Source organism: Syngnathus acus, chromosome 2 (genome assembly GCF_901709675.1).
Source record: "Syngnathus acus chromosome 2, fSynAcu1.2, whole genome shotgun sequence".
Taxonomy (NCBI): domain Eukaryota; kingdom Metazoa; phylum Chordata; class Actinopteri; order Syngnathiformes; family Syngnathidae; genus Syngnathus; species Syngnathus acus.
This window is the reverse complement of record NC_051088.1, coordinates 20881331-20908686: the sequence shown is the minus strand read 5'-3', so window position 1 is coordinate 20908686 and position 27356 is coordinate 20881331. Positions and strand designations below refer to the sequence as shown.

Here is a 27356-nt window from a genome sequence, read left to right as displayed (position 1 = left end):
GCACAGATGTCACACTGCTGCAAACGCATCACCTCCAAACACTTACTAAACAGTGTCATAGCAATCTTGTTTGGGACATTTATTTCTGCTGTTTTCTCTCATTGTAATTGCTTCTAAGCGGCCATTTTTTTTTTCTTAACTTTGCTGTTGACAATTTAAAGGTCTATCTTTCAATTACTGGGACTATCTTTTGAAATTGACCTGAAAAGGTTTAATAAGAATAATGAGGGGCTGGATGAAGGGCATAGAGAGGAACCTGAAAAAGAACCTTTCTTACTCAAGAAACTAGTTGGGTAGGACAACGTAAGAAACAGTGCATGGTTTTTGAAAGGTGATATTTTCATCATTTTAACATTTTCTTGAAAGGATGACTTGAATCGTGTCATTGACGATTTTCTTGTTGAAGTCGAAGCTTTAAAGGGCTTAAAATGGACCAAAAAAGTGAAACTGAAAACACGACAGAGTCAAAGGAGGTGGAGAGTAAAGATATAAGCACAGTGCCTTTTAAGTCTTGTATTGACTTTCTGCGAGGAAGTGGGATTTGCGGGGAAGAAGGGGTTATAAATAGAGGAGGGGGAGCGTTCAAGAATAAAACGCTCAATTTGAGAGGCAGGATTTGTGTCACAAATGTAATTATGGCTGTCCAGCTTGCAGCCTGATAGAATAAAGCTCTTTCAAAGCACATTTCTGCACTGTTTGGAAAAAAAAAACCATCATAGTGTGCAGATGTGGGTGCATGCTTCCAAAAATAAAATTTTTGATGATGGTGGTGGGCATTTAAAGACATAATATTCCAGACAGATTAGCAGTGTGTACTCTTGGCTCTGTGAGGACAAAGGCTAACCCTAACCCGAAATCCAATTCACTTTTGCTAAGGTCTTTGCAAGCCTGTGCATGTGTGTCAGGTGGTTAAGGTTGGCGTTAAATGAATAATGAGGCTTTAATGGAATGGCTGAGTGCCGGAGTTATCGTCCGCTCGATCCAGCGGAGGGTGAAATCAACGTTCATCACGTATCGTTGGTCACTGCCAGCGGATCCTCTCATGGATTGTGTTTGCATCATGTCCACCTGATTGCCACCGATTCAAGCCGGCGTACAAATTTGACAAGCAGCCTCAAAGCCGATCAGAACCAGGATGACGGGCAGTGGCTTTGACAGATGTAACAAGTTCAAGCCGGGCTCAACAGGCACTGCTGTCTTTTTACATATGAATAGAACAAATTGTACAGCAGGTATCCAACGAAATTGGGAATATGTGCAGAACCTTGGCTCTAGGTTCTCTTGCTGTCAAAGCAAAACCAGGGTTGTTCCAGTGATTTTCGTTTCACCTTGTGGACCTCATCATAATTCCATTCTAGCAGAATCTTTGAAGGCATTGTTCCGCTTACATATACTTACTCAATTGTGTCTAAGGAGGGTTTTATGGTGTTAAAGGATCTATACAATGGAAAATTGACCTTTTAATGTCCTACTGTATTTCCAAAAGATGGATCTCTTGAGTTCCTACTCTAACCACCAAGTGTGAAATTAAACAATCTTTTGTTATCTGCCGAATCCAGAAAATTCATCTCTGGGCGAGCCGTTCTGGACTGCTGCTTCCGGATCACATAACGCTGGGTCTAATTTACATAATAACCACCCGCTCTCCAAGTTTCTCCACCAGCTAGACTAGATGTAGATCCAGAAATACTCTCTAGCAGACTACACTGTCTGAGGGGCACCCCATCTATCAAGTCTGCTTCTATGAATAAAAAAACTTTTGTCTTTGCCGACAATCAATTTCATTTCGCACTTAAGACTCCCACAAGTAGAAACTCTTCTTCACCTGCTCAAACTTCTAGCTCCATCTTCAGTTGTCACGGTAATGAAACCCAAACCCAGCAGTATTGTATGACACCCACTTGCGTGATCAAACACATTTTATTTCTGTGGGAACAAATGCATGTCTTATTCGTATAATTACTGCTACACTGCCATAAGTGACTGAAAGATTCCCATGGTTACAAGAAAGCGACTGAGCGTTAAAACAATGAGAAGATCAGTGCTGACCAAAGACCAAGAATGAAAGAGGGTTTCCCTGTATGTATTCTTTTGTACAAACAGTACATAACTGTGTACACACACTCCTGCTTGCTTGTTAAAGGTTCCGTGCCACAATTTAAAAATGATTTGGGTTAGAAATGCCTATAATGCCCTTGTGCTAGCTATTCTAGGTCAATATTCTAGGCCTGGCAGAGAGGACGGGTGGACATCTCATTAATATTCGATAAGTACCATACTTGATTGGATTGCTTTATTCTTTAATATGGAAAACATTAATTAACTCTGATTGATAGCATGCTATACTATATTGCCATCTTTCATTCATAACGATGTCACGTTTTAATCATTCTGTCAGCTCTTACTATCATAGTGAAGTAGAAGTTACAAAGATTGTTTGCCCACTAATAGGAAATGTGAGCTGGGTTTAGCCTAGCATGAGATAGGGTTAGTCTTCTATACCATATTGATGTGACATTGCAAAAGTAATGATGAAAGTTGCAGGAACATAAACTAAATGCAAAATTTTGGTTTCTGACAAATTTGACAGACGGAGTTACTACTCTTGTTTAAAAACAAGTGGAATACTCCAATGCAAACCACAATGCACGGACGTCATGTCGCAAATGGCCATCATTTCCACTTATTCCTTTCTGCTGTCAATAAAAAAACATTACAGTCATGTGTTTCACCACACTAATAAAGTTAAAATCATGAAATTGACAAAGTGAATAAGATTTAATATTTGGTGACATAACCCTTACTTGCAATGACTGCATCAAGCCTGCGTTTTGTTGACTGTTCCTTTCTTCATTTGAAACGCTTTTCTAAGCCTTTACTACAGTTTCTATTGGCAGGGTTCTTGCAGTTATTTTCAATTTAAATTTAAGAATTAAAAAACAGAAACCAAAAAAAGTTAAAACCTGTTTTACAGTGATATTGGTAAAAAGAAAAAAAATGTAAATTTGTGATTTTTTATATTCTGCAATGTGCAAATGTATGAATGCAGCATATTGAGTAGATGTGACATCGCCATAGCGCAGACAACAGGCACTTTGAAAAAGGCCAGCGATGTTGGGAGTTTCTTGCTTACTTCTCATAGAGGTTATGTGCTTGGACAATTTGACATGGGACTTCATGGCCACTGAACTAATCTTAATACTTTGCACATGCATAGATAGGTATACACTGGTTTGAATTAAAGGCGAATATATCTTTTATTCAACTGAGCTTTGTTAAATTTACATTTCCTCGTGTCGCTAATATGATGGAATGAGGATGGACTTGGGCCGGTGAAGAGTGACGTTGCGCACTTCACAGCAAGTACGTAAATGACCTTGATTTATTTTGAAGTGAGGCAGAGCTGCAGTGAATGGCGTGCTCTCCAGACTGCAGACTGCCAGGCTAGTCAACATTTGCATCTTAAGAATGTAATTAAGCAGCAGCCACACAAATACATTTGAGAGACACATCAGAAAAACAAAAACACAAGAAGGAAAAAAGAAGGTACTTTGTGTATACTGGTGGCATCCAGCAAACAATGCTGTACAAGGCCACTTCTATCAAGTGGCGTGCTTGTCAACACATTTCCAATTCGAGTTAAGGGCAATAGCAAGTGCACCATTCAGTGGCAACACTTCATCACTTATCACTCATTTGACAAACTACTTAAGTCCAGAGGAGCTGCTGTGACAATGATGGTGTCTTTCTGTTTTCTTTTTGGTACATAGGCACCAGAAGTATTTTAGCCATATCTACGTACATGGCTCAAATAACTGCAGAGTGCATACACACCTTTTCAGAATCATCAGCCAATTGAAACAATGATACACACAAACACAGTACTTGCACCCTTCCAACTCTGTCAAGATTACATATAAATATTTGATTGTGAGGATTACACAACCTATTCCATTTGCATTTGACTTTTGATGCAAGTCTTGATTCACTGTACCGTATTGTCCGCACCGGATTATAAGGCGCACCTTCAATGAATGGTCCATTTTAAAACTTTGTCCATATAAGGCGCACCGGATTATAATGCGCATAGAATAAATAACTCAACGTTGCACAAGCGTTAATGCAATCACAATATAGTAACACTCGAAATAGTGAAAACAATAACAATATATCAATAACTCAACGTTGCTCAAACGCTAATATCACACAACACACAAAATAAACACGTAAAGCTTACTTTAATAAGTTAGTCCGCATCCACGAATCCATATTGGTCCATATATAAGGCGCACCGGATTATAAGGCGCACTGTCGGCTTTTGAGAAAATTGGAGGTTTTTAGGTGCGCCTTATAGTGCGGAAAATACGGTAGTTAACCGCGGCATATACAGTAGGGAAATTGGTATCAGCTAGGTGTACAAAGAATGAGGATAAGCACCTTAAAAAAAAATCCGTGGATGGATGGGTGTACTTAATTGCACGGTAGCTTTAATGGTAAAATCGGCCTTCATTATGCAGGGACACACAAGCAGCTAGGCCTAATCGATGCGTAGCGAACAATCATCAACATGGCAGTTCACAATTTCAACCCCCAGCGGCCTGAACACAGCAGGAGGAAAGGGAGGTGGAAGCCGGATACTGTGCTCTTAAACTCTCATTGTCATGGCTGGACAAGTCACCGGATTAGCTTCAGCTAAACATGGCATATAAACTGGACTGGTTGCCCGAAGACAGCCATTCACGCTCACATTCACACTAATAGGCTATTTGGAGTCTTCAACTAAACCAATCTGTTTTGAGAATGTCCGAGGAAGATAAACGCTGAGCAAGTTCAAATGTCACCCAAAAAAGGTGAGAGCTGAGATTCAAACTGAGAATCAGTGATTGGAAGGCAAATGTATTTGAAAGTGAAATACAAATGAGAAAAAAAAAAGAGGAAACAAAATGAATGAACTAGGGAGGAGGAGGAGGGAAAAAGAGATGAGTGGAGCACTTCCGCCTGAGAGGAAAAGAGGGTTTTAGCCAGATTAAAGGAAGCCAGGCAGGCCTTTTAAGACTATCCATCTAATGAAATATGTCAAACCCATAAAAAACTCTGAGGCCATTTAGGAGGGGGGGGGAAGCCTGCCCAATGCGCTGTGTCAGCAAAAAAGAGAAACGCGCAAAAGCACTGTCAATACGCATTTGCAAAGACGTCAGCAGGAGATGAGAGGAAAAACAACACGAGTGGAATGCTACAGAGTATAAATAGACACTTTTATTTATCCGGGGTCGTTGAGTTACGGGCAGTGATAAGACATTCCAGGAAAATCATAGCAGTGGAGATGGCGGGGGGGAGTTGGTAGAAGAAAGGTAGGAGGATGAGGATGAGGCGGAGGAAGAGGTGGAGGAGGAGGAGAAGGCAAAGCTACTTGTGCTACTACTGAGTAGAAGGCCTTTGAGGTCAGCGACAGTGTTAAGGTCATGTGTATTTTGCCAGCAACAAACTTATTTGTTGCTGCATGTGTTACATAAAACCAAGAGGGAAATAAGAGGAGATATGACACCTTTAAAGAAAATTGAGATCTTTTTCTTAAAAGGCCAAGATAGCCCAATCCAACGTCAGCCAAATGTGACCGACGTCTATCCCCTGTGGTATTGTCTCGACTGTAACGCTGGAAAAAAATGAATATCCATTCGTACCAGTTAAACAATAGTGGAAAAAGCCAACCAGAAAGCTCTTTGGGGGGGGCAGCATATAAAAACGTAGACATTCGTCACTTCCTGATCTTGGCCTCAGCACAGCTGATTCACGAGCTGATATTCACGAGTGATCAAATGTCCTAACGTTACAACGCCAATTTCTGAATTGGCCAGAAACGCTAAACAGACGCTTCCCAATGAAATCCGATGTTAAGATTGTGAGAGATACATTAACCAGACGGCGCAAATTGATGCCCGCACGTTTCCTGACGTCAGATTGGTCTAGCTCGGACTTAACCTCTTACCATTCTTGTTTTGTATGTCTGATTTAAGTGCTCGCTGAGCCTTAAGATATGATTGTATTCTAAAATATTGGGCAATAGTCAAATCTCCAGGAACCTTTTACTGTTGTATCACTTGACTGAGCAAGTAACCACCAGGTGGTATAAATTCCCCTGCAAATTCTGTCGTACTGTGTCAGGCACAAGTGAAAGTGAAGTCTACAGGCTACAACCTTGGACAGTTGCTTGTTGATGTGCCACAAAAGCAGCAGAGCAACAAGCCCGGAGCATGTGCCTGCCCCCTTTAATTGAATCGAAGCTCACCACCACTGGTTAGTCAGTCAGCCAACAATCAGCTAATGAGTTAATGATTGGATATATTATAACTCACCCTTTCTATGTCCAGCCAATGATCTCACGTCACTCTCATCCGCCACTAGAGAACACAAAAAAAAACAAATTTTTCCCCATCTCGTAAAACTAGTCCAACATTTCATTTTAGTGTGAGTCAGGAAGTCTCTGCTATAACTAGTGCGGAAAAAAAAAAGAGCATAAAATACAGATAAACAGCATTGTGACTGTGAAATAAAATGGGATGAGTGCGACATTAGCAGGAATAAAAAGGAAAACAAAAAGTGAGAAGGACACCATCGTCATCCTGCTAAGCGGCACCCAATTTAGCCCAACAAGATTGCTGCTAGCCACCACATGGGGTCCACTAAAGGAGATAATAATAGGTTTTCATTGAGCTGCTTTTGCTCTGAAATCATCATTTGAATTTTTTATGAGGTCAATTTTCCCAGGGGGTCGATTACTAGGAAAAGGCAGAACTGAAAGAGGCTGAAATGATAGCAGGTTTTAGGTGAGGGCAGTCGTGTTGTACACAAAAACGGAAACACAATGCCATCAAGGCAAATTGTCATTCATAGAGTAGTACGACGGTTTGTGTTCTTGTACCACAGTAGCAGATTAAAAATGGAAACACTCCTTTGCTCTGCAGTTTATCGTACATACAATATGGGAGTGTCAGCTTGTTTCTACGTCTGATGATGAACAGTAGCTTATTAAATCCCGACCAGAACTTGCACTAGTCATCGTGCCTGGTGTGTTTTGATAAGTATGTATTTATGCTTTGATCGATACACTTGAAGCTTAAGGCATTCAAGGTCAACGGAAGGGAGTGCCTCTGGTTCGGGCAAGTGCTATTTAATAAAAGCCAATCTATACCAGAGCGCTGATAAAGCTGAACATGAGACCGCAAAGCCTGAAAGGTGCTCATGACTGGCGGAAGGTTTCTGCTTCAGTCAAGACCCAATCGAGAAGTGGAGATATCACATAGGGGAAACACAAACACTAGAAATGGCCAAAGATTGCGAGAAAAGGGCGGGATGGAGAGGGCCTCAATGGGGCAGGAGAAAGTGAGTGAGTGTGATAGGACCACCCTTGTCCATAATGAAAGGCAATCAAGCTTGGGTGGCAGAGGCCTATGCTGCAGGAAGAAAGCCAATCCGCCGAACCTAATGAACCAGGATTGGAAAACAGAGTCATAGCAAATAGTGACAGAGGAGCGGCTTTCACACTGAGCGATGGCTGAAGAGGAGGGGAAAAAAAGAGAACCGATATTTCACAAAGATGAATCTAACAGGGGCTTGGTGAGAACAACAAAATTGTAAAACAGGGAAAAAGAAACGGTGAGGGTCATGGAACGTCAATATAATGAGCTAACCTTAGTTTTCACTTTAAACACAAAAACACTGCCTACCATTCACACGAATGCACGAGAGATTCATCACAACAGAGAAGTGTACTGATCAGAGGTGCTGGTGTGTGATCTCACCCAGGTCCATGCTTTTGGATCCTCTATTTCGAAGCATCTTCTCCTTGTTGGTCTTTTGGCCATCCGTGGGATGCTCACTGCAACACAGACACCCATGTTCAAAATTTTGTCAGGATGCCCTCAGCAAGGAAATGTATTCAATATAAAATCCAACACAAATCGAACGAAAGATAAAATATAGAGACAAACAAACTACATGAGGCCACCTGTTGGGCGGAAGACAGTCTCAAGCGAGGTTTTGAACTTTTCAACACACAGAAAAAGGCATATGATTATTTGTCAACCCCCTAAATGCTCATCCTACTGCTTTGATGGTTCCACAATGTGGAGATGTTTGGCCAAGTTGTGCAAACATTACCTGGCTCTCCTAGTGGCAAACACACAAGAGGATTTATGTCCTCTGGATGTCATGTGACATTTATGCTCTACTATTGTAATCTATATTTTAGAAAGAAAAAAAAAATGAAGCTATTCCTTGTCATACAGATTCATGCAAATCATTCAATCCTTCTGAAATGATGTTCAGGATTTTGTGTCACTCAGTGAATGAAACTAGTTTAGTTGCTAATATTTTGTTGAACTTTCCTACTGTGTGAGTTGAGGGTTGGCATGGCCATGAACCCCAAAATATATATATATTCACAAGGATACATCAATTTGCAACTACACGGTGCTCGGGCACTAATAACTCCGGCCTTGTGTGTGATTTAATAGTGTTGATGATTGTGCAGTGTGATGTGTTGGGTTCACCTGTAGCGAGAGCGAGTGAAAGCTGAGTCTCTAATCATTTCCTCCACTGTTCGTGGGGAAGAGCCCTTGGGGAAGCCTTCCTGAGAGTCTTCCTGATTGTTGCCATAGAGACCATGGGTACCATTGGTGGTTGCAACAGGATACAGAGCTAAAGAAAACCAATATTTAATTTTGTGAGTTTTCCACACAAGTTATCATTGAAAATAAAATATAAGTAGCACACAAACAGAAACCAAAAAAAGCTCCTGCCTCTAACTTGAACTTTGGTTGAGGTTAAAGGAAACAAGACTCCTAAAAAAAAAAAAAAGATAAATCGCTAGACGTAAAAAGTAACTTTTAAATAAATAAAAGGAACTATACACTGAAAGTGGGATGTGGAGGAGCAACACAGTGCAAGCTTACGTAATTGCAAAAAAAGAATCCAAACAAAGGCATAAAACCTCAACCAACTAAAACACGAGAAAATGATTTCCATGCAAAAGTATCACTCAAACTCAACATTTCCATAAATCCCTTTTGTGTTTATCCCTGCTTGGGTATAAAATACAATTTCTGCCATAATTTGATGGACAACTGACAATGAGGAGAAGATCTCCAGCTCCCAACAGACGGACATGACGATGGGAAATAAAAAATGTAATCAAATCAATCTATGAACTATCTTTTTTCTGTTGTGTTTGTTTTCTTTGAAGACACACATGTCGCACAACTATTTATGCAAATCAGCCAATTACACAGACATCACGATTCCAAGGTCAGATCTTTTTCTCAACACGAGAACTTCAGGGGGAAAAAAAAGAACTGGTAGTGACTTTTTCTTTTGCCAATAGAAATACTCCCGGGTGAGCCTTTGATCCATGAGCGCAGATGGCACTGGGGACGAAGGAGATGTGTCCCCCTTCCGTTTCATAAAGACCACGAGCCGTTCCCTTCACTTTTGCCACATAAGGCGACACAAATCTTCAGTAAAACACAGGATTAAGCCTTCTCTTCCATTGGGACAGACACGGACCCTGCTTAGTGGATGTTATGCTCCAACTAGTCATGTGTTTACATCATACAAAAAAATGTAGGAATTAGTCCTTCTCAGTTTGAATTTTAATCAACCCTCTTCCTAAAATAGGATCTCCAACTCAGCCAATAATATTGCAGTGAGGCTGCTTTTATGTATTTCAAAACAGCCAGACGAGCAATCAGGTGCAATACTTGGGATTTTTTTTTTTTGAAGCAATTGCGTCGTGGCAACAATTGCCAATCTTGTAAGAATGAAGTCGTGGTTTGTTTATCCTAAACTTACATTTTATATTTTGTTCATGTGTTTTGTCGATTTATTATAAGTATTAATACTCCTGCGTTTGTTCTTTACGGCCAACTCGCTTCTTAATTTGAATTATCACCCATTCGTGCACAGCACTATTACATATATTGATATATTTTATTTTTGTTATTCTTAGAAAATTGATCCACCACCCTCCCACACTTCCAAAATCCCATCGGCGCCCTTGCTTAGATGTAACACTGCTTGAAAGAAATATAATATATTGGATAAATGGGCAGATAGAAGGTTGTAGGTCGTCCAAAAACATTTTGCTTTCACTGAGTATTCTGAATTGTCCAAAGATGGAATTCGAGTGTGAATGGTTGTCTATTCCGTGATTGACAGGTGATCAGTTCAGGGTCTACCCAGTCTCTTGTGACCCTGATCTGGATAAGCGAGACTGAAAAATGAATGGTTGGCGATTCCTAATGTGGAGCATAAAAACGCTTGAATGGCTGCTCAAGTGGCGTTAAAAAAACAAACAAACAAACAAACAAACAAACAAACAAACTGTCTGTCAAAAGACACCACAAACACATGCTGTGCACACAGATAACGGAAGTACACAACCCCTAAGTGTTGTGACAGTTCAGATGGAGAGTCAAGCGTACACTCACCACTGCCGGCGCCGCCATACGAATACTTGTCAGTGAGACTGCTGCCGTCGAGCTCTGAGGGTCGAGAAGCCCCCTGGTAGGTACGCTGACGCTGAGGCTCCTGAAAAACAAAGTACAAAGAAGATAACAAAAGCTGACAAACATGGATATTAAAGACTCATATCCAAAAATATGTGCAGCGTGCAAACCAAATGTGACTTATAAAAAATGTATGATGTTGACTAAAACATCACAAGATTAAAGTTACTCATTTTATTACCCAGTAGGATTAGACGAGTGCTGTTTATTCCTTCTGTTGATTGCATTTCAGATGATGACTGAATATATGTAAATAATGTGAATCAGGGAACACATTTGATGCTAGGGAGAAATTTTGGAAGTTCACATTTATTTCTGGTACCCAAACTTGCATTTAGAAACGTAGTTGGTGATATTCGCCATAATTTGAATTATTACTTTCACACTGCCTGTCAATTGTGATTTAGCGAGCAGGGAGCAAAGTTTTTTCATGGACAAGAAGATTTGGAGCACGTCTACGTATATTTAGGTAACCCTGAAATTTTGGAATATATTTATAACTTTTATTCAGAAAGCACACAAATGTTCACGGGGAGGCTCCATAGAAAATTGGAAGGAGCTCTTTGCCCGACAACTTTGATAAGAAGATACTTTGAAGGATTATGTTCATAAATAAATGCTAAAAACAAAACACAACAAATCAGATGAGACACACTTAAATGTTTACCAATGTGCTGCATTTCATGTCATCAATACTGTCAACTAAACCTACCCATCATTAAAATCCAGTTAGAGTATTCTAAAAAATGTACACGGGTCCATTGTGACAAACAACCAATGGGTGTGGAGCACCTCCACTCTTTGGTGGAGATAATAAACATGTACCTGCACTTAATTCAAAGACCGATAATAAGCATCTCTGCCAAGGTCCTAATTCCTGCTGGTCCCCGCTCAACACAACATAAAGCAATTAAGATTATTTTTCCCACGGACTGACTGACACACACCACCACCACAACAAAGAAACCTCCCACCTTCTGAAGATGGAGATAGGGGGATTGATGGAGGATTAAATAAACTTCTCCCGGACAAATAGATGTGCAGCTGTCACAAACAGTATAGAACAAGCCATATAATAATGAAAGGTTTGCCTATCACAAGAGTCCCAAGGGTATCATTATTAACTACTGTATCTGCTGTCAATCACTTTTCAGATAGGTGGAAAATTTGTGACAGTACCACTGACACCTTAATCATCGCCTTCTCGCGCCCCGCAAACAGACAGCCGGAGGCAAAGCAGACGGCTCACCCTTCAAAGTGTGTCTGAATCCCACCATGATACGTAAACAGGAGGGGAGCCGTCTATTAGGCTGGCTGCAACCTCCAGCCGCATGTATACATACAATAGGCTTCTGGAGGCTTAATGTGGATATAAGTTTACACACCCATGTTCAAATGCTAGGCTTTTGCGATATGACAAACAAGACTGAAATAAATATTTTTTTAAATTAAATTTATTTATTTATTGATTGACTTATTTATTTATCTATTTATTTATGTATTTATTTATTTATTTATTATTACTGACTTTTAATAGATGTTTTATGGCATCAATGTGCCTCATTTCCCTTTTTTTTTTTACGATGAGTCTGGGTGTCTAAAGATTCGTCTGAAGGGTTAAAAATTTGATTTAGCTAAAAAGGTAATCTGTCCGGGTGTGTCAACCGGGGAAACAGGCAAAATAGCTCAGCAATCAATTTTGTGTGGTTCTAAATAAATGTGGAAAATAGTAGATGCAAATATAGCATATAAAAATGAGCTTGCAAAATATCCAGGGTTAGCTAGAGATCACAGATCAAACTTCAACTCGTACGGGCAATTAATTTTCCATGGTGAAAATCATCAGCACTACCCAGAATGCAAAAACTTCACTTAAACAGGGCGGTAGATCGCGGGCAACATGCCCACCAGCGATTCCCACAGTCTGTTAAATTGAACATGCAATTTAGCACCCACTATTGTGGAGCTTGATAAATCAGGCTCTAATTGTTACGAGTGTGCATACCAAAGGGAATAATGCAAAGGCAAAAAAAAAAAGCAGGCAGGCAGGCAGGCAGACAGAACAGAATAGCTTTTAATAAGCAAAGAGTGCAAATGGAGAAACTACGGTTGAAAACCCAGGGAAACATAAAGCAGCATGCAGGAGGCTTTGGATTACCTTTATTAAAAGAGGAAAGTCAGGCAGGTGAAATGAAAATCAGAGTGCATTGTGCTGTAGCAATACAGAGATCAACAGAAGGCTTGATTTTCATTCCAGGCAAAAATGAAGAGAAAAGGCTACAGGCTACAGACTAGAGTGATGTGAGAGGTGATGAGGAAAATTACCAGCAAAGATCATTTCCATGTACCGTATTTTCCGCACTATAAGGCGCACCTAAAAACCTCCAATTTTCTCAAAAGCCAACAGTGCGCCTTATAATCCGGTGCGCCTTATATATGGACCAATATGGATTTGTGGATGAGGACTAATTTATTAAAGTAAGCTTTACGTGTTTATTGTGTGTGTTGTGTGATATTAACGTTTGAGAAACATTGAGTTATTGATCTATTGTTATTGTTTTCACTATTTCGAGTGTTCGTGATTGCATTAACGTTTGAGCAAGGTTGAGTTATTTATTTTATGCGCCTTATAATCCGGTGCGCCTTATATATGGACAAAGTTTTAAAATGGGCCATTCATTGAAGGTGCGCCTTATAATCCGGTGCGCCTTATAGTGCGGAAAATACGGTATTCAAACAAGTGGACAGGAGAGGTGTTGAATACAAAGTCAAGAAATATTTACGCAAGCTACACGTACGCACAGTCATCAGAGTCCACCAGAGAGCCACAGGTGACCGTGTCGCGTGTGGTTGTGTGCATAATAATGCAAGTGTGTCTCTTTGTATCTCTGAGTGCTTGTTTCACTGCTATGCATGGGCGGGTCACCATACATCTGGCCTGCCATTGCCCTGATGTCTTCTGTGTACGCATTCAAGCTGCTATGAGTGTGACCGTGAGGGGCACTATAAGCGTATGTGTCAATTTCTGGTTGCACGTGTGTGTCTCCTTGTGTGCGGCTGTATTCCACGTTCCTCATTTCTTCCGTAGTTCTCGTAAAGCTTCTCGGCGCGAGGCCATGAGACGCAAACTCGAGCCCGTAGCCGCTGGCCTCCTCTCGGTATTCAACGTTAGCGTGTGCGAGACCAAATGCGTAACAACTGCGTCTCTCCCTATGGTGCAAGCCGTGGGAGCTGTGTGTCCCCCCTGCTCTGTGTGCGGAATACTGCCGGGGGATGTGAGGTAGGGGCTCAGACGCTCGTCTCCACGGTGTCGGTAGGAGGGAGAAAGAGCGCTGAGGTGGCTGGCTCGTGCCGGCCGCTTGTACCTGATTGTCGGAAGATTGATGAGAGGTGGCAGCATTTATGGCATTGGACTGCCCCTACAGGAAAAAGAACAAAATATGCAGAGGGGTAGATTGAGAACTTCTATCTAAATGCTGAGGAAAAAAAAAATTCTCAGGGGTGCTTCTAAGTGAGTTTTGGGGTGTAGTGGTTATGTGCCCTGAAATATATTTTTACCGGGACACACACTATAAACAGTGAGCAAAAAAACAAGTCCTGCAAGTGTGGAAACATATTGTAAACCCAAGCTATGAACTCATTATGAGGCAGTGCTTATATTTATTGTTTGAATATAATGATTATTGAACATATTTACAGGATATTGAACCCGGTCCCGGAATGTTCTTTTAGTTTGCATTTTAGGTAAATACAACTACATGCTTGATTGAGAAATAGGGCCCACAAAAAAAAAAAAAAAATCAAAGAGGGGGGGAAAAAAAAAAAAGGGAATGTTAATTTTGTTGTTGTTGTTGCACTTAAGCTAATCATGCAATCATCAACACAATGTAGCATTACCTCCACTTTGGATGCTCGCAGCACCACGAGCTGGATGGTGCCCCTGGTGTTGCCCTCTGACGACATGGAGCGCCTCAATGTCTCCATTGCGGCATTGTTGGACCGTCCAAGCAAGGCTTCGCCATTGACTGCTATCAGCTGGTCATTTACTCTCAGCCGGCCATCCTGTGACAAAAAGTGTTGGTGCTGATGTTAAACAGCCGAGCTGACATTAATAACAACATGAAAAACACACAAGGTGCGGAATAAAAATAAAAGGGAGAGGCTTTCTAAAAGCTAAGGCGAGATAATTGTAGAGTTAGTAATCTCATGAGAGCCAGAGCGCCGTGATAAATATATAGCAAGGCTAATGGAATAGCCTCCGTGGGCACTAGATCATGTTTAAGTGTTTTACAAAGCAGCCACTTGCGAAGAGCCAATACAAGGCGGTGCCGTGGAGAAGGCGAGCAAGAGAAACCAAGGTATAAGATATCTGAAACGTGCCAAAAGAAAGACTTGGCGCAGAGAAAAATGAATAAAAAGACAATAAAGATGAGAACACACAACGACTGTGATGTTATGAATGGTCCATTAGGGCCGGGGTTGACCTTTGAACCCACTTCATTAATCAAGCACCGTCTGGACTGATGTCAAAGGTAGATGCCACACATGAATAGCATGAACAACAAAAAAGGCCAGAATGATATATTCAACATGGATTTACACAACGTGGTTCAATAAGAGACAATTTGTTTTTTTGCTCTGAAGTGAAACAGCTTCATTGCAGGATAAAGAGAACATATTTTGATAGCAATAAGGCCACTTTGAAATATGAATACAAATCTGATATGTGAGCTATGTGCCAATAAGAATGCAAAAATAAATTCACAGATTGGAAATATTCTGTCAATAAGTGCTTGACATCATTTAAACAGGTTGGTGATATACACATCTGCAAAAACAACACAAATAAAAACGTTAAAAAAAACACCCAGTATTTTATGAAACTACAAGTCGCTCCAAAGTGTAGGTCACATTTATGTGGGAAATTTATTTCAACATAACAGAGACCTAGAACAGTTGAGCTCATACTCACGCCCACATTGCATGACTATTACTTTTCGGTGGTGGTGGTGGTGGTTGGTAAATACTTTTGAAGTATTCGCCAACCGCTAAAAGAAAGTCAAAAGGATTAGGGTATGGGGATTTTGCATGCCAGTCAGAGCTCTAATTTTGTAATATCTAAGACACACCTGAGTATAAGTCACAGGACCAGATAAACCATGAAAAAAATTGTCATTTAAAATCTGAAAAATATGGTGCAGTCAAAGCCTAGAAAATTAAATATGGTTTAAATAGAAATGGCCATTTTAACCGTTCATTTCAACCTGTCATTTCTGTCTTGGCCTGCTTTACATGCAGTCACATTTTCAAAGACTAAAAAAAGAAAGTTGTATCCATGTTTTTGCCAGTCTTGACATAAACCCTGCAGAATTGTGCAGAGGAAAAGAGGGGGAAAATAATTAAATGTGTCAATTATGAGCATGAATGCAAATGTACTCCGGTCCCTTGACAGCCGCGATATGAATCTAAGTGATTATTCTTGATGTTATTAAATAAAATAATTGAAGATATTGCACTAAAGCAATATGGAGGTTACCTTGATTTCTCACAGCTCAATGTTGACACATGGAATTATTTGCCTGCAATTTGGGCATCGCTTCATGTATCCATTAAACGTCATTACGAATATTTGTCACTTGTCAGACGGACGCAAAAGGAGCCTAAATTTTCTTGAATTCTCTTAAAAGTAGTCTTTAAAGTGATGCAGATCAGAAAAAGGGGAAAAACTTTTTCAAATGTGTTTCAGGGAAATAGGTTAGTTCTCACCATGAGTCCTTTTTCATCTCCTCCCCTCTCCGAGTGACGGTTTGCATGACATTTCTCAGCGGAACCTAACGTCCCCTCCTCCGCCCCAGCCTGCTGCCGTGAAGTCTCATCGGGACCCTGTGCTGCTTTTCATTACCATGCATCAGTCGTGAGGAAGCGACACGCTCAAACGTGCAATCCCCCGTCTATTGTGACCCCAATGAGTGTTTCCACATTTCATGATTTTGTCCCTCTTTGTTCTTCTTTTAAATCTTTCCCATCTTTTCAGTTGTCGCTTATTTCTCCATTCCCTCACTACTGTCTCCCCTTCTTCCGTGCTTTCTTTCCCTTTTGTGTGATGTCGTCCCAGAAACCTGCTTTGCATGTATCTTATTGTCCCATTCTGTCTGAATGCAATCTGCAAACTACTTCTGAGACTGCTTTAGGAAGCAAAGATCCTGTCTAGCTTTCCCGATCCCAAATCAGACTCCTTTCTGTGTGCTTCCTCATCGGGTACTACAGCTCTGAGATCAGCAAAGAGCGGTACTAGAAGTTGAGATGAGGAAAAAAAGAAATTGTATCTCCAAAGTGCTGACATGGGTGTTTTTTTGTTTTTTTTTTGACTCACAACTAGAAGTGGGTGAGGAGTGATCAAGATAAGATGGTTGCAGAGTTGATGAAACAAAGCCACTTGAGGTCAAGGGGGGGGTCAAGGGTCTACACAAGAGATGCCCTGCAATGGAGGAGTTGTGGTGTTGGTGAAAGACAGGAAGAAAGACAAAGAAACGGCCAGGCTGGCAAAGGAGCATACAACAGGAAAAGAGAAAATGGCAAAAGCCAGACATGAACAATGACAAGAGTAATGGTAGGACAAATGAACAGGAGTCCATTTCAAGATGACTCCTTATATTTGTTTTGTTTCCTATTAATTGATTTATTCAAAACGCCATCTTGAATTTATGAGTCACAGCAGTAGTGTAAAACATATGACCAGATATAAATTCAATCTGGTCTATAAAACCAAGTTAAAAGTGACAAACTTCTACAGCGACCATCGTGTATCGTGGTAAGACGGGCAATACAGTAATACAGATTTTACTTGTAATGCTATGCATTAAAACAAAGGGAAAAAGACCAACTTATTGCCATTTTTTTTAATAGATCAATAAAAACTGACGTACCTTGTAGGCAGCCCCTCCATGGATGATGGACTTGATGAAAATGCCCAAGTCCTCGCCAGTCTCTCGAGACTTGTTGCCCTTCAAGCTCACTCCGAGGCCGGCAGAACCCGTCTCATTGAGTGGGATTTCATACATGAGCTGCTCCCTGCCGTCCTCCAATAAAAGACTTCCAGGATCTTCATCTTTCTAAAAGACAAAGAAAGATGGGCGATGGAAGCCCCAGTGTATGAATGACATTTAGAAAGATTAAAAGCCTCCTTGCCCACTTTTAATAACTACGGCTGTGTATGATTGCTGAATCTTGAGCTTCAAATCAAATGGACTAACTGATCTTAAGTTCTGACACTATTGGTTCTACTCAAAACTCCCATATTGGGATTGAGAGGTAGTACAGGCTGAAGGTAATCCTCTTTTAAATAAATACATGAATAAAAATAACATGGACCAGAAGTTGAGTAGAGAAGCAGGTGTTTTGTAGTGAAAAAATAGATGAAGGTGGGGAGTGAAAAAATAATACAGTAGTGTCGAGAGGTTATTCCGTTTTGAAATGAAAGCTGCAGATGGAAAGCGAGCCAGCTTTAAAGAAAACATAATAACCTTTTCTTACTTTCTCCTACTGGAGGAGGCACAGAGGAGCATTTAAAAGTGATAAGCCATCCCTGAGGTATACACGCTTCTGTCGCTCAGTGCTGATTCTTTACATTTAATCTCTCAATCCCTCCCTTTTCTCACCCTCTTTGTCCCAAGGCTCTACTTTCTCCCTCTCTTGCTTCTATACAATGTTAAGAAAATGACCGTGAAGACGGCAACGGCAGCCAACGGTGAGATGAGGTGAAAAGGGAAGAAAATGGAATGTAAGCAAAAAGCACTGGGTTGCATCACTCAGGGACAAGAGGCACCACACTATACCCATATAATATATATAATAAAATATGTATGTAGCAAGTTCTGATAGAGCCTCCTCACAGCCTCCTACTGAACTCAAGAGTGCCACTTAAAGTGCACAATGTGATGTCAAGTGGCTGCAAATACTGCTCTAATTGACAAGCCTTTTCGTTCCATGAATGTATCAGCGGCATGGAGGTCATCAGTAAAAGCAAAGTAACTAATAAAAGTAATAAATCTCTCTTATTTGTGATGTGCCCGTGGATATGCGACATGCACAGACCAATGCACAGATTTGTGTTGTGCGGTGTTTGGAGTACGGTATTTTCCGCACGATAAGGCGCACCGGATTATAAGGCGCACCTTCAATGAATGGCCCATTTTAAAACTTAGTCCATATATTTGGACACGCCTGCCGTAGTGGCTCAATATTGGTCGATATATAAGGCGCACCGGATTATAAGGCGCACTGTCGGCTTTTGAGAAAATTGGAGGTTTTTAGGTGCGCCTTATAGTGCGGAAAATACGGTACTGACTCCACCAGTGAAAATGATTTAACGGTCTTTGCAACGGTTCAGTTGTTTTCTTTACAAATGCTAGGCTTCAGTTTCACAAGTATAAAGCCACGAGCCATGTTCAACCTTCTCCCACCACGCTTGTAGTCATAGTAACAAAAGGCGCTCTCGTCATCAATATCCAAGTAGAAGAGGCGGTGTTAATGTTTGCTCATTTTCAAGAGAAAGGAAAGCTTTCTTTCGTTTGTCTTATCTGCTGATATTCTTTATCTTGGTGTATTTTGACCGACACCTGGCAAGTGTTTTAAGGTCAGATAAAAATGCATGTTGGGGCTATTTTATTTCAGGATACCATTGATACATAATTGGAAAAATGTCAAATAAATACACCTGGCAAGGGTATCTCGACAAATTTGTTGCTAAAGATAGCGCAGGCAGTTGGTATGTAATAAATACATACGTGCAAGACATTAAGAGTACCCCATTCAATTCCGGATGCTCAATTTTCCTCTAATGCAGATGGACATGTCTTCTGTACAAAAAAAAAAAAAAAAAACTAGTCGCAAGTCATTTTTGCTGAATGTTTTCCACAGCGATACATAAAAAGAAAGCCTTTAAAAAAGTCACTCAACTATTTCACTCCAATTTAATACCGGGATTTCAGTACAGGCTTATTTTTATCAACAAAGCATGTGAGGCTCTGTCAAAAGCAGCTAAACTACAAGGCCGACTCACAACTTCCTGCGTAAACTGTGAAAGACGACTCGGGTGTTATCCTGTGAGATTTTGAATCCCTCTGTAATCCAGTGGCACTCGTCAGCTAAATATGGCCCAATCAGAGAAAGACGGAAATGGAATGGCAACAGGCACCAAACCAAAGAAACTGTTTATTTGTTGAATCTTACTGCTGATGTGGTACCTGAGGCTCAATTTGATATCCCCCTAATGCCCTTTGCTTGAGGGCACATTGCGTCCCTGGGGTGGCTGAGACCTCGTGGCTCCGTTCTGCGACCCCTGCTCCCTCCACTAATGGCCTACAGCAGTAGCTTTTAAACAAGTTTGCAGCCAGGAGACAGACCACCCCCTTCAACACCCAAATGACCGAAAAAAGAGCTTTTTCTCTCTTCTGGGTGGGGGGTGTGGAGTGAATGATACACAGTGATTACATACAGAGGCTTTTGTCATGGAGGATTTCTAGACGGGGGTGGTGGTGGGCTAGGGGAAGCTTCAAAGCTTCGGGATTAGTGATGAGAGCGACATTCAATTAAGATGAGATCTTGCAGTGTGCCACAGTGGCGGCGGAGCTCCCAATTAATCGCCTTAATGTCTGCTTGGATGGCGCTTTACACCTTTGCCACACAATGAGAAGCGGGGAAAGCTAAATTAGTGATTGAAAAGAATGATGTCAGTGTTCGTGGTGGGCGGAGGTGAAGTGGTGTCTTTGGGTGACAAAATGGAAAAGACCCGGCGCCGCAAAGTCAATTTCTGCTTGGCGAACTCTTTTCCTGCACACTGATCTGGCCTTGCAGGCTGGGGTTCAACCATGTGCAGAGTGACCCCTCTATCCTGTCTTTTGTATGAGAAGAAGAAAAAAAAAACTCGCATGGCATGCATGCACACAGACACTTTGATTCCACTCACTTCATTACAAAATATCTCATTTATCTCCAGCAGAAATGTGGACAGAAATTTAGGGGCAATTAGAACTTATCTTTGTTTTCATTGCAGAAAAAGTGTTCTCGAGCACAGGAGAAGAAATATTTGCGATCTATTTAATCTCCAGCAGATATGTGGACAGAAATTCAGGGGCAATTAGAACCTATCTTTGTTTTCATTATAGAAAAAGTGTTCTCGAGCACCGGAGAAGAAAAATTTGCTGTCCATTGGTATCCAAATAAGGAAAACTCACAGGCTTGATTGAAAATGGACCAAATCGCCTTGCAGCTCAGTTGAGCGCTTTCGCTGTGTGACGTGCTGCTCACGAAACATCAATAGTCACTATTAAAACTAATCAATCAGAAGCTCAGCTCGCTCTCCGTGTCAAGTCGACTTGTACACAGAAGGTAAAGGCAACTATATGGAAGCTGGAGCAAAGAATATAAATCACAAGGTAGTTTGGCACCGGTGTGATGAACTGAGCAATGGAACCCTTTTAGCCAGATGACCTGATCCTTAACTGCTGAATCAGCAAGTGTTCTTTTTTGCAGTGATGGACATTAAGCCTGCTGTTATTTAAACAAGCGGTAAATCTTGTGAAATGGGGATGGTGTACATTATATATATATATATATATATATATATATATATATATATATATATATATATATATATATATATATAATGTACACCATATATATATATATAAATGCAATGACAAAACTCAAGTTAAAGACAGGAAAACTCTGTATCATCATAATCCAGTTTTGGCATGAAAACTATTATTTATATATATATATATATATATATATATATATAATTTTTTTTTTTTAATGTGTATATATACATATATATAATATTATTATATATACTTTTTTTTAGTTATATATATACTTTTTTTTTTTTAAATGTATATATATATTTTTTTTCCTTCAACTGGAGTAAGTATTAAGTATTCTATATAATACTTCAAGTATTATGTGTACATTGTTGTTAAAGTCGTTTTAGATTATATTGGATATTAAGTGTTCAGAAAAAAAAGTGTGAAATACAATGGATAGAGAACAAAGGTCCCAGTTTATTATTATTGCCCACAAGGAGGACAATGTCAAAATGGTGACCTCTGAACCCTTCAGCCTGAACAGGTAAGGGCTCTGTCACCACCCGTTGTGTGCCAACATGCGCGGCTGTGTTCACACACTTCCTATGGGACCGCTGTGGCTTGTGTGCGACTTCCTCTGGCACGGCTGTGTCAACAAAGCGTAGCGGGACAGGAAAGCTGGAACGTGCTCTGCGTATGTTTGCGTGCCCATCCATGCGTGTGTTGATAACCATAGGGACATTTGATCCTTTGAGTGGGGATGGGGCAAAATGACAATGTGCAGGAAATGGTAAAAAAAAAAAAAGATGTTAAAAGAGGGTAGGGATGGGAGGGCACAGTAAAGAGGGGACAAAAGTAACGATTATCGGGAGAGACAACTAAGCTAGCGATGCAGATGAAACGAGAAACTGAGCTGGCTACATTATCGTAAAGTTGAGCACTTCCTTACCAATTCCCGGGGCATGAAGACATCCTCCTGTCGAGCGACTACCATAGAAACATTTTCTCCCTGTTTGGTACTGCGCAGCATGGCCACGAGTTCTTCTTGACTCCGGCCAGTCATGTCCATTCCGTTCACCTAGACGTAGATTTTCACTCAAGGTGCTTTGACGTTTTTGGATGTCTGATGATGATTTTCAGCTTTTTTATTTTTGTATACATCAGCTGTCTTACCTCAAGGACGCGGTCACCAGGCTGCAGGCGGCCATCTTTGATTGCTGCACCGCGTTGCAGTATATTCTTCACCAGAATCGGTCCTGGCCCACTTGAAGCTGAGTCCCGAGTCACCACTGTGAATCCCAGACCATCTGCACCTGCAGGACGAAATCATCAGAATAGACTTTTGCATGTCTGATAATCTTTTTTTTTTTTTCTTCAAGCATTCTGTCGTAGACTTGTAAAATGTTATTTTGCATTGCTCAGTCGTGGTGAGCGTATCTAATACTCAAATATTTGTGCATAAATGACTGATGAAAACTGGTGTCAAAATTCAAGACGCCACTGAATGTATTTTTTGAGATCAGTCTTCTGTTCCTATTTTTCTCAGTTTGTCAGGAGATAGCAAGACCCCAAATAATTGATGGATTACTCAATTGGGTAATTGATTCCAAAATGATTTGTTTGTGACAGCCCTACTGATCTTCATCCATGCCTTTTCTATATGACATATTCACATTGGTGTTGCAGGTGGAGCCTATTGCAAGCTAAATTCAAGAAAGAACCACTGCTTCTCCTTGGACTGGTCACTAGACACTCACAGTGCAACAATTCAACAATTCAAACTCTTCAAATAACCTATTTGCTTATTTTGGGAATGTGGGAAGAAACCAGAGTACCAGCAAACCACTACACCTACCAGCACCTGTCAAAGAATGTGCATCCAAACATTAGACTTTGGCCACACAAGAGTTTTATACTAAACAAAGATTCCTCGTTTAATAACTCTGAATCGACTAGTTGCAACCATTGAGTAAGAAGGAAACGGTCCACTTCTTACTTGATTAGCCCGAGTCTGCCTTTTAATTTCACGTGTGAGCAGCCCTTGCCGCGGTTAAAAAAGATGGGAGCTTAGAGAGAAGAATATGGGCGGTATAACTCTACTCAGCTTCCCTCCCTGGGATGCAACAGGATTTCCACAGAGTTTCCTCCAAACCAAGAGCCGGGGTTTCAAATGAATGTGTGTGAGGCCACACAAAGGGACGAGCCATTAACCCCGGAGAGCGTATTGCACCACGCGGCTCCTTTCACAGCCCCGCAAACCCAAAGCTATCAGCGCTATGTGCCGTGCTTGCCGTCTGTGTGTTATTGTGTGTAGGAAGAGCAAAGCCAGAGTGGCATACGAAGGCAGCACACGATGCTATCTGTATGTGCTCTAAGCCTCTGCCTGCCCTACATTAGTGCATCTAAACCCTGCTGCCTGTCAATCACAAAGACGAAAAAAAAAAAAAGGCTGTAGCTGAGCGAGAAAGCATAAGAACCCCGTCATATTCTCAGCTCGCCAAAAATCAAACAACAGATTGATATATGTGAAATAAATAAGGAGTAAAAACCTTTCAACAGCAGCGGCCCAATTCTTTCTACTTCATTTTGATAGCTTCAAGTCAAGTATGGGCAGTACAGGCTCTGCGTTTAAATTTCGTCTTGAGCTTTCTTGTGTCGAGTTTGTGTTCTCATCGTTATTGGTGGCTTTTCGCTGGGTACTCTGGCTTGCGCCCACATTCCGAGAAAGTTAAGTTGGAATTTTAAAAGGGGTGGAAGGACCACGTTTTTTTGTAGATGGTTAATAAAAAAATTAAAAATTGAAATATGTCAGTAAAATTTATGAAATGGGTACTTTATTAAATAATATTATTAATATGCCATGTTTTTTAATTGTCCTACATTTTGAAAAGTAATTTAATTTATGAAAAAAGTGAAAAATTTCAAAATAAACTTCTTTAGCTATCAATACTTTTATTTTACATGATACTGCCTTTCACACAGCATGGGGCCCAGGCCCATTTCATCCCAAGCCAGGAATGAGGGGGAAATAAACAAATAGGAAACATTCTTTCAAACAAATGTGCTAAAGAAATCACGCAAGTCACTGCGGTGACCTCTGATGAGACAAGGAGAATGTTGCATTTAACAACTAATAGTTTTATTCCATTATAAGCAACTAATCAGTATATCTTAAGAAATGAATTAATTCAACAAATATGACGGGACTCCTAAGCAAAAATGTTCAATGGGCTTGTTGTATGTGGGCCGCAGTGGTTTAAAGTTTTTTTTTTTCTTTATAGCAAAACGTGTAGACGAAATGTGCAGAACGTACCTTTCTTCAAGTCAATTTTGATCCTCTTGCCACCTTTCTTGTTTGCAAGGCTGGCTGTCCCAGGCACACCAGAGCTCTTATTGGCCGGAGGGCTCTGCCGGCGGCTCCTCGGAGGTGAAGAGCGAGCTGTCCGCACTGGAGGTATGGGAGAAGACCTTTCCGACTGGGACTTGCCAGACTGAGAATCTGCTAGTATAGGGTTCACAGGGGTTGCCACTGGGTTTAGCGGAGGTGGCTCTGAGGTTTTGGTTCCTGTATTTTGACGCCTGAAGATTTCATTGGGTTTGGAATCTTGTCTGGGCACAGGATGCAGATCAATTTTGGCACGGGTCACCACTGGGCTTTTTGCTTTTATGTCTTTGCTGTCGCCATTGAACAGTTGACCGATCAGGCCCTTCTCGTAGCGAAGTTTGTTGGCAACGGAGACAACTTCCAGTTGCATAGAAGGGGAGGACAAGGACTGGCGGAACACTTCCTGTGAACTACAAAAAGAGAGAAATGGAGTTGAGTAATCTTTACAAAATTTCCTTACGACAAGAAAAATCACAAAAATTGTTGGCAAATGTTTTGTAAATATTTGTGACCTTGAAGGAACCCTGATAAACGCTAATGATGGGCAAATGAAGCTTCGAGATGATTCATGAACCCATTGTTGTGTTTACTTAGACCTCTTGATGGCACTCTGTTCACCGAAGAGCTGAAAGCTTGCCATTTCTTAAAACCCTCACTTTAAACCAACATTGGCATCTAGAGGAGCCAAAGAATACAACAACTGGTTCATGAAGCTTCATTTTCCCATCACTAATTAAACACTGACATGAACCAAGCATTCGCTTGTTTGTCACTCATAAAATGAGCGATACAAAGAAGAGGAAGAAGAGTAGAACCAGGGCAGGCCAGGTTGGTGTGTGTGCTCTTGGACAGAAGCGTATTAAAAAGAGGCACACTACGAGATAGCGCTTTTTTTCCTGGCGAACTGAGTGACAGGTAAAGAAAGTATCAGGCTACAGCAATGGCGGATGGGCTTTTCCAGTTTCAGCTCTTAATTAGATCCTTGAGACTTAATCCCAGAGTTGTTTTCCAATGGCCAGTTCCATTTTTTTCTATGAAATAGATTTTTTTAAGTTCATCACGGTGGCGAAAAGGGACATAATGGGGAATAGACTGAAAACCTGAGAACTGAGAATCAGACACTCGTGGAAAATCCACATCTCTGTTCAAGTCGCAAGGGTTAAACCTTGAAGAAAATCTCGTCCCATTATAAAATAGACTTTCTTTGTTGTGTCAATATAACCAGCACTTTTAAGTTTCTACGTTTTACAGACTTCTTGATCCCGTCACAAAATACTCACTCTGCAAAGGACTTATCCTGAAGCTTTATTCCATTGATTTGGACGATACACTCGTCCTCTTCAAAGATATTCTCGTTCTTGGTGCGACTGTTTTCTTCAATGTTTTTAATGTGGAGGCCCAGCATTCTGTACAACACACAGAGGAGAAAATATCAACTCAAGGAGCGTGAATACTAGTGATGGGAAAATGAAGCTTCATGAACCAGTTGTTGTATGGCTTCTCTAGATGGCAATGTTGGTTTAAAGTGAGGGTTTTAAGAAATGGAAAGTCGGTGGGCTTTCAGCTCTTCGGTGGACAGAGTGCCATCTAGAGGTCTAAGTAAACACAACAACGGGTTCATGAATCATTTTGAAGCTTCATTTGCCCATCATTAGCGAATACATCCAGTAGATGATGTCATGGCGGCATTTGATTATCTCATGGATTTCCAGTCAATATTCGAGTGGATTACAAGTTGCAGGAATGCATTTACGGGTGCATTTACGTGTGTGTGCATGTCTGTGTGAAAGTACTCACCTTCCACTGAGAGAGGAGCAATACGGTATGACTTGAATACCAAGGGGCCCATGATCTCCAATTAAGTTGACCGTTCGCGTGAGGGCGCTGCCAGAAAAATGCACATTTACAAATACTGTACAGTGTTTACATATTCAATAGCAAATCGAGTACACGCGCATATACACACACACACACACACACACACACGTACAGACTGCTAAATAGTTTCTTTACATTTTCACCCTGAAAACACAGATAACACAAATTAGCTTGCAGGTAACTGTGTCTGTGTTTATGTGTGTAAGAGAGAAAGACTGGGATTCTGGTTGCTGCTTCACTCCTTATCAAGCTGCTTCTTAAACACCCAAAGCTGCTGGACAATAGAGGTGAGATAACCAAGGCCAAGAGGAAACCAGATTGAGCCCCTGTAATAAGCTTGTGCTAGATATCAACTGTGACTGAGAGCCCAGAAACAAGGATGATACCACTTTTTTTGCCCATACGTGACCTGTATCTGATTATTTTATGACAATCTGAACTGCTCAATTACATTTTATTTTTTTATGTTCAACCTGGGTCGCTTTTACGTGTCGTTTTAGATCGGATACGTTTTGGATTTTTTGCAACGCGACAGCAGTCCGAGCAAGCCATCCAACCTCGATGTCATCTTGCGCTCCACTCAGGCAAGGAGACAGACTGCTTGGGAGGGAGATTGACTCAGTGAATCTGCAAATTCGAGTAACAGGATTGAATTTATATTTGGCTTTAGAGGAACAGCAACGTGAGCCTAACATTAGCACTTATGGGATAAGACTGTATCAAAAAATTTCAGTACTTGGGCAGCGTCTGCTTGACTTGAAACATCAAACTACTACGTCACGGAAGGAAGCCATCTCGATAGTCATAAGTAAAGATGTCCATGTAAATTTTGGAGCTGCTTTTGGACATTTTAAGTCATAGTCTGTACAATGATTCCCAATGGGGAAATTGTGATCGCTTCCTTCCGTGACATCATCAAGCAACACATGGAGGGGAGGGGTGTGTGGC

General features: G+C 40.9%; 1 protein-coding gene across 1 annotated transcript in view; it reads right to left on the bottom strand.

The window, feature by feature from the left end:
• Positions 1-27356, bottom strand: part of LOC119132924 (partitioning defective 3 homolog B-like) — an 82188-nt gene that overhangs the window by 33965 nt on the left and 20867 nt on the right. The window contains exons 6-17 of the mRNA XM_037268470.1: positions 26328-26414; positions 25811-25936; positions 24459-24940; positions 22319-22458; positions 22095-22223; positions 17489-17674; positions 14460-14624; positions 13928-13981; positions 10485-10584; positions 8550-8697; positions 7800-7876; positions 6354-6398 (exon numbers count right to left, since the gene is read on the bottom strand). Coding sequence (XP_037124365.1) covers positions 6354-6398; positions 7800-7876; positions 8550-8697; positions 10485-10584; positions 13928-13981; positions 14460-14624; positions 17489-17674; positions 22095-22223; positions 22319-22458; positions 24459-24940; positions 25811-25936; positions 26328-26414 — 1739 coding nt within the window. The remainder of the gene's footprint in view (positions 1-6353; positions 6399-7799; positions 7877-8549; positions 8698-10484; positions 10585-13927; positions 13982-14459; positions 14625-17488; positions 17675-22094; positions 22224-22318; positions 22459-24458; positions 24941-25810; positions 25937-26327; positions 26415-27356) is intronic.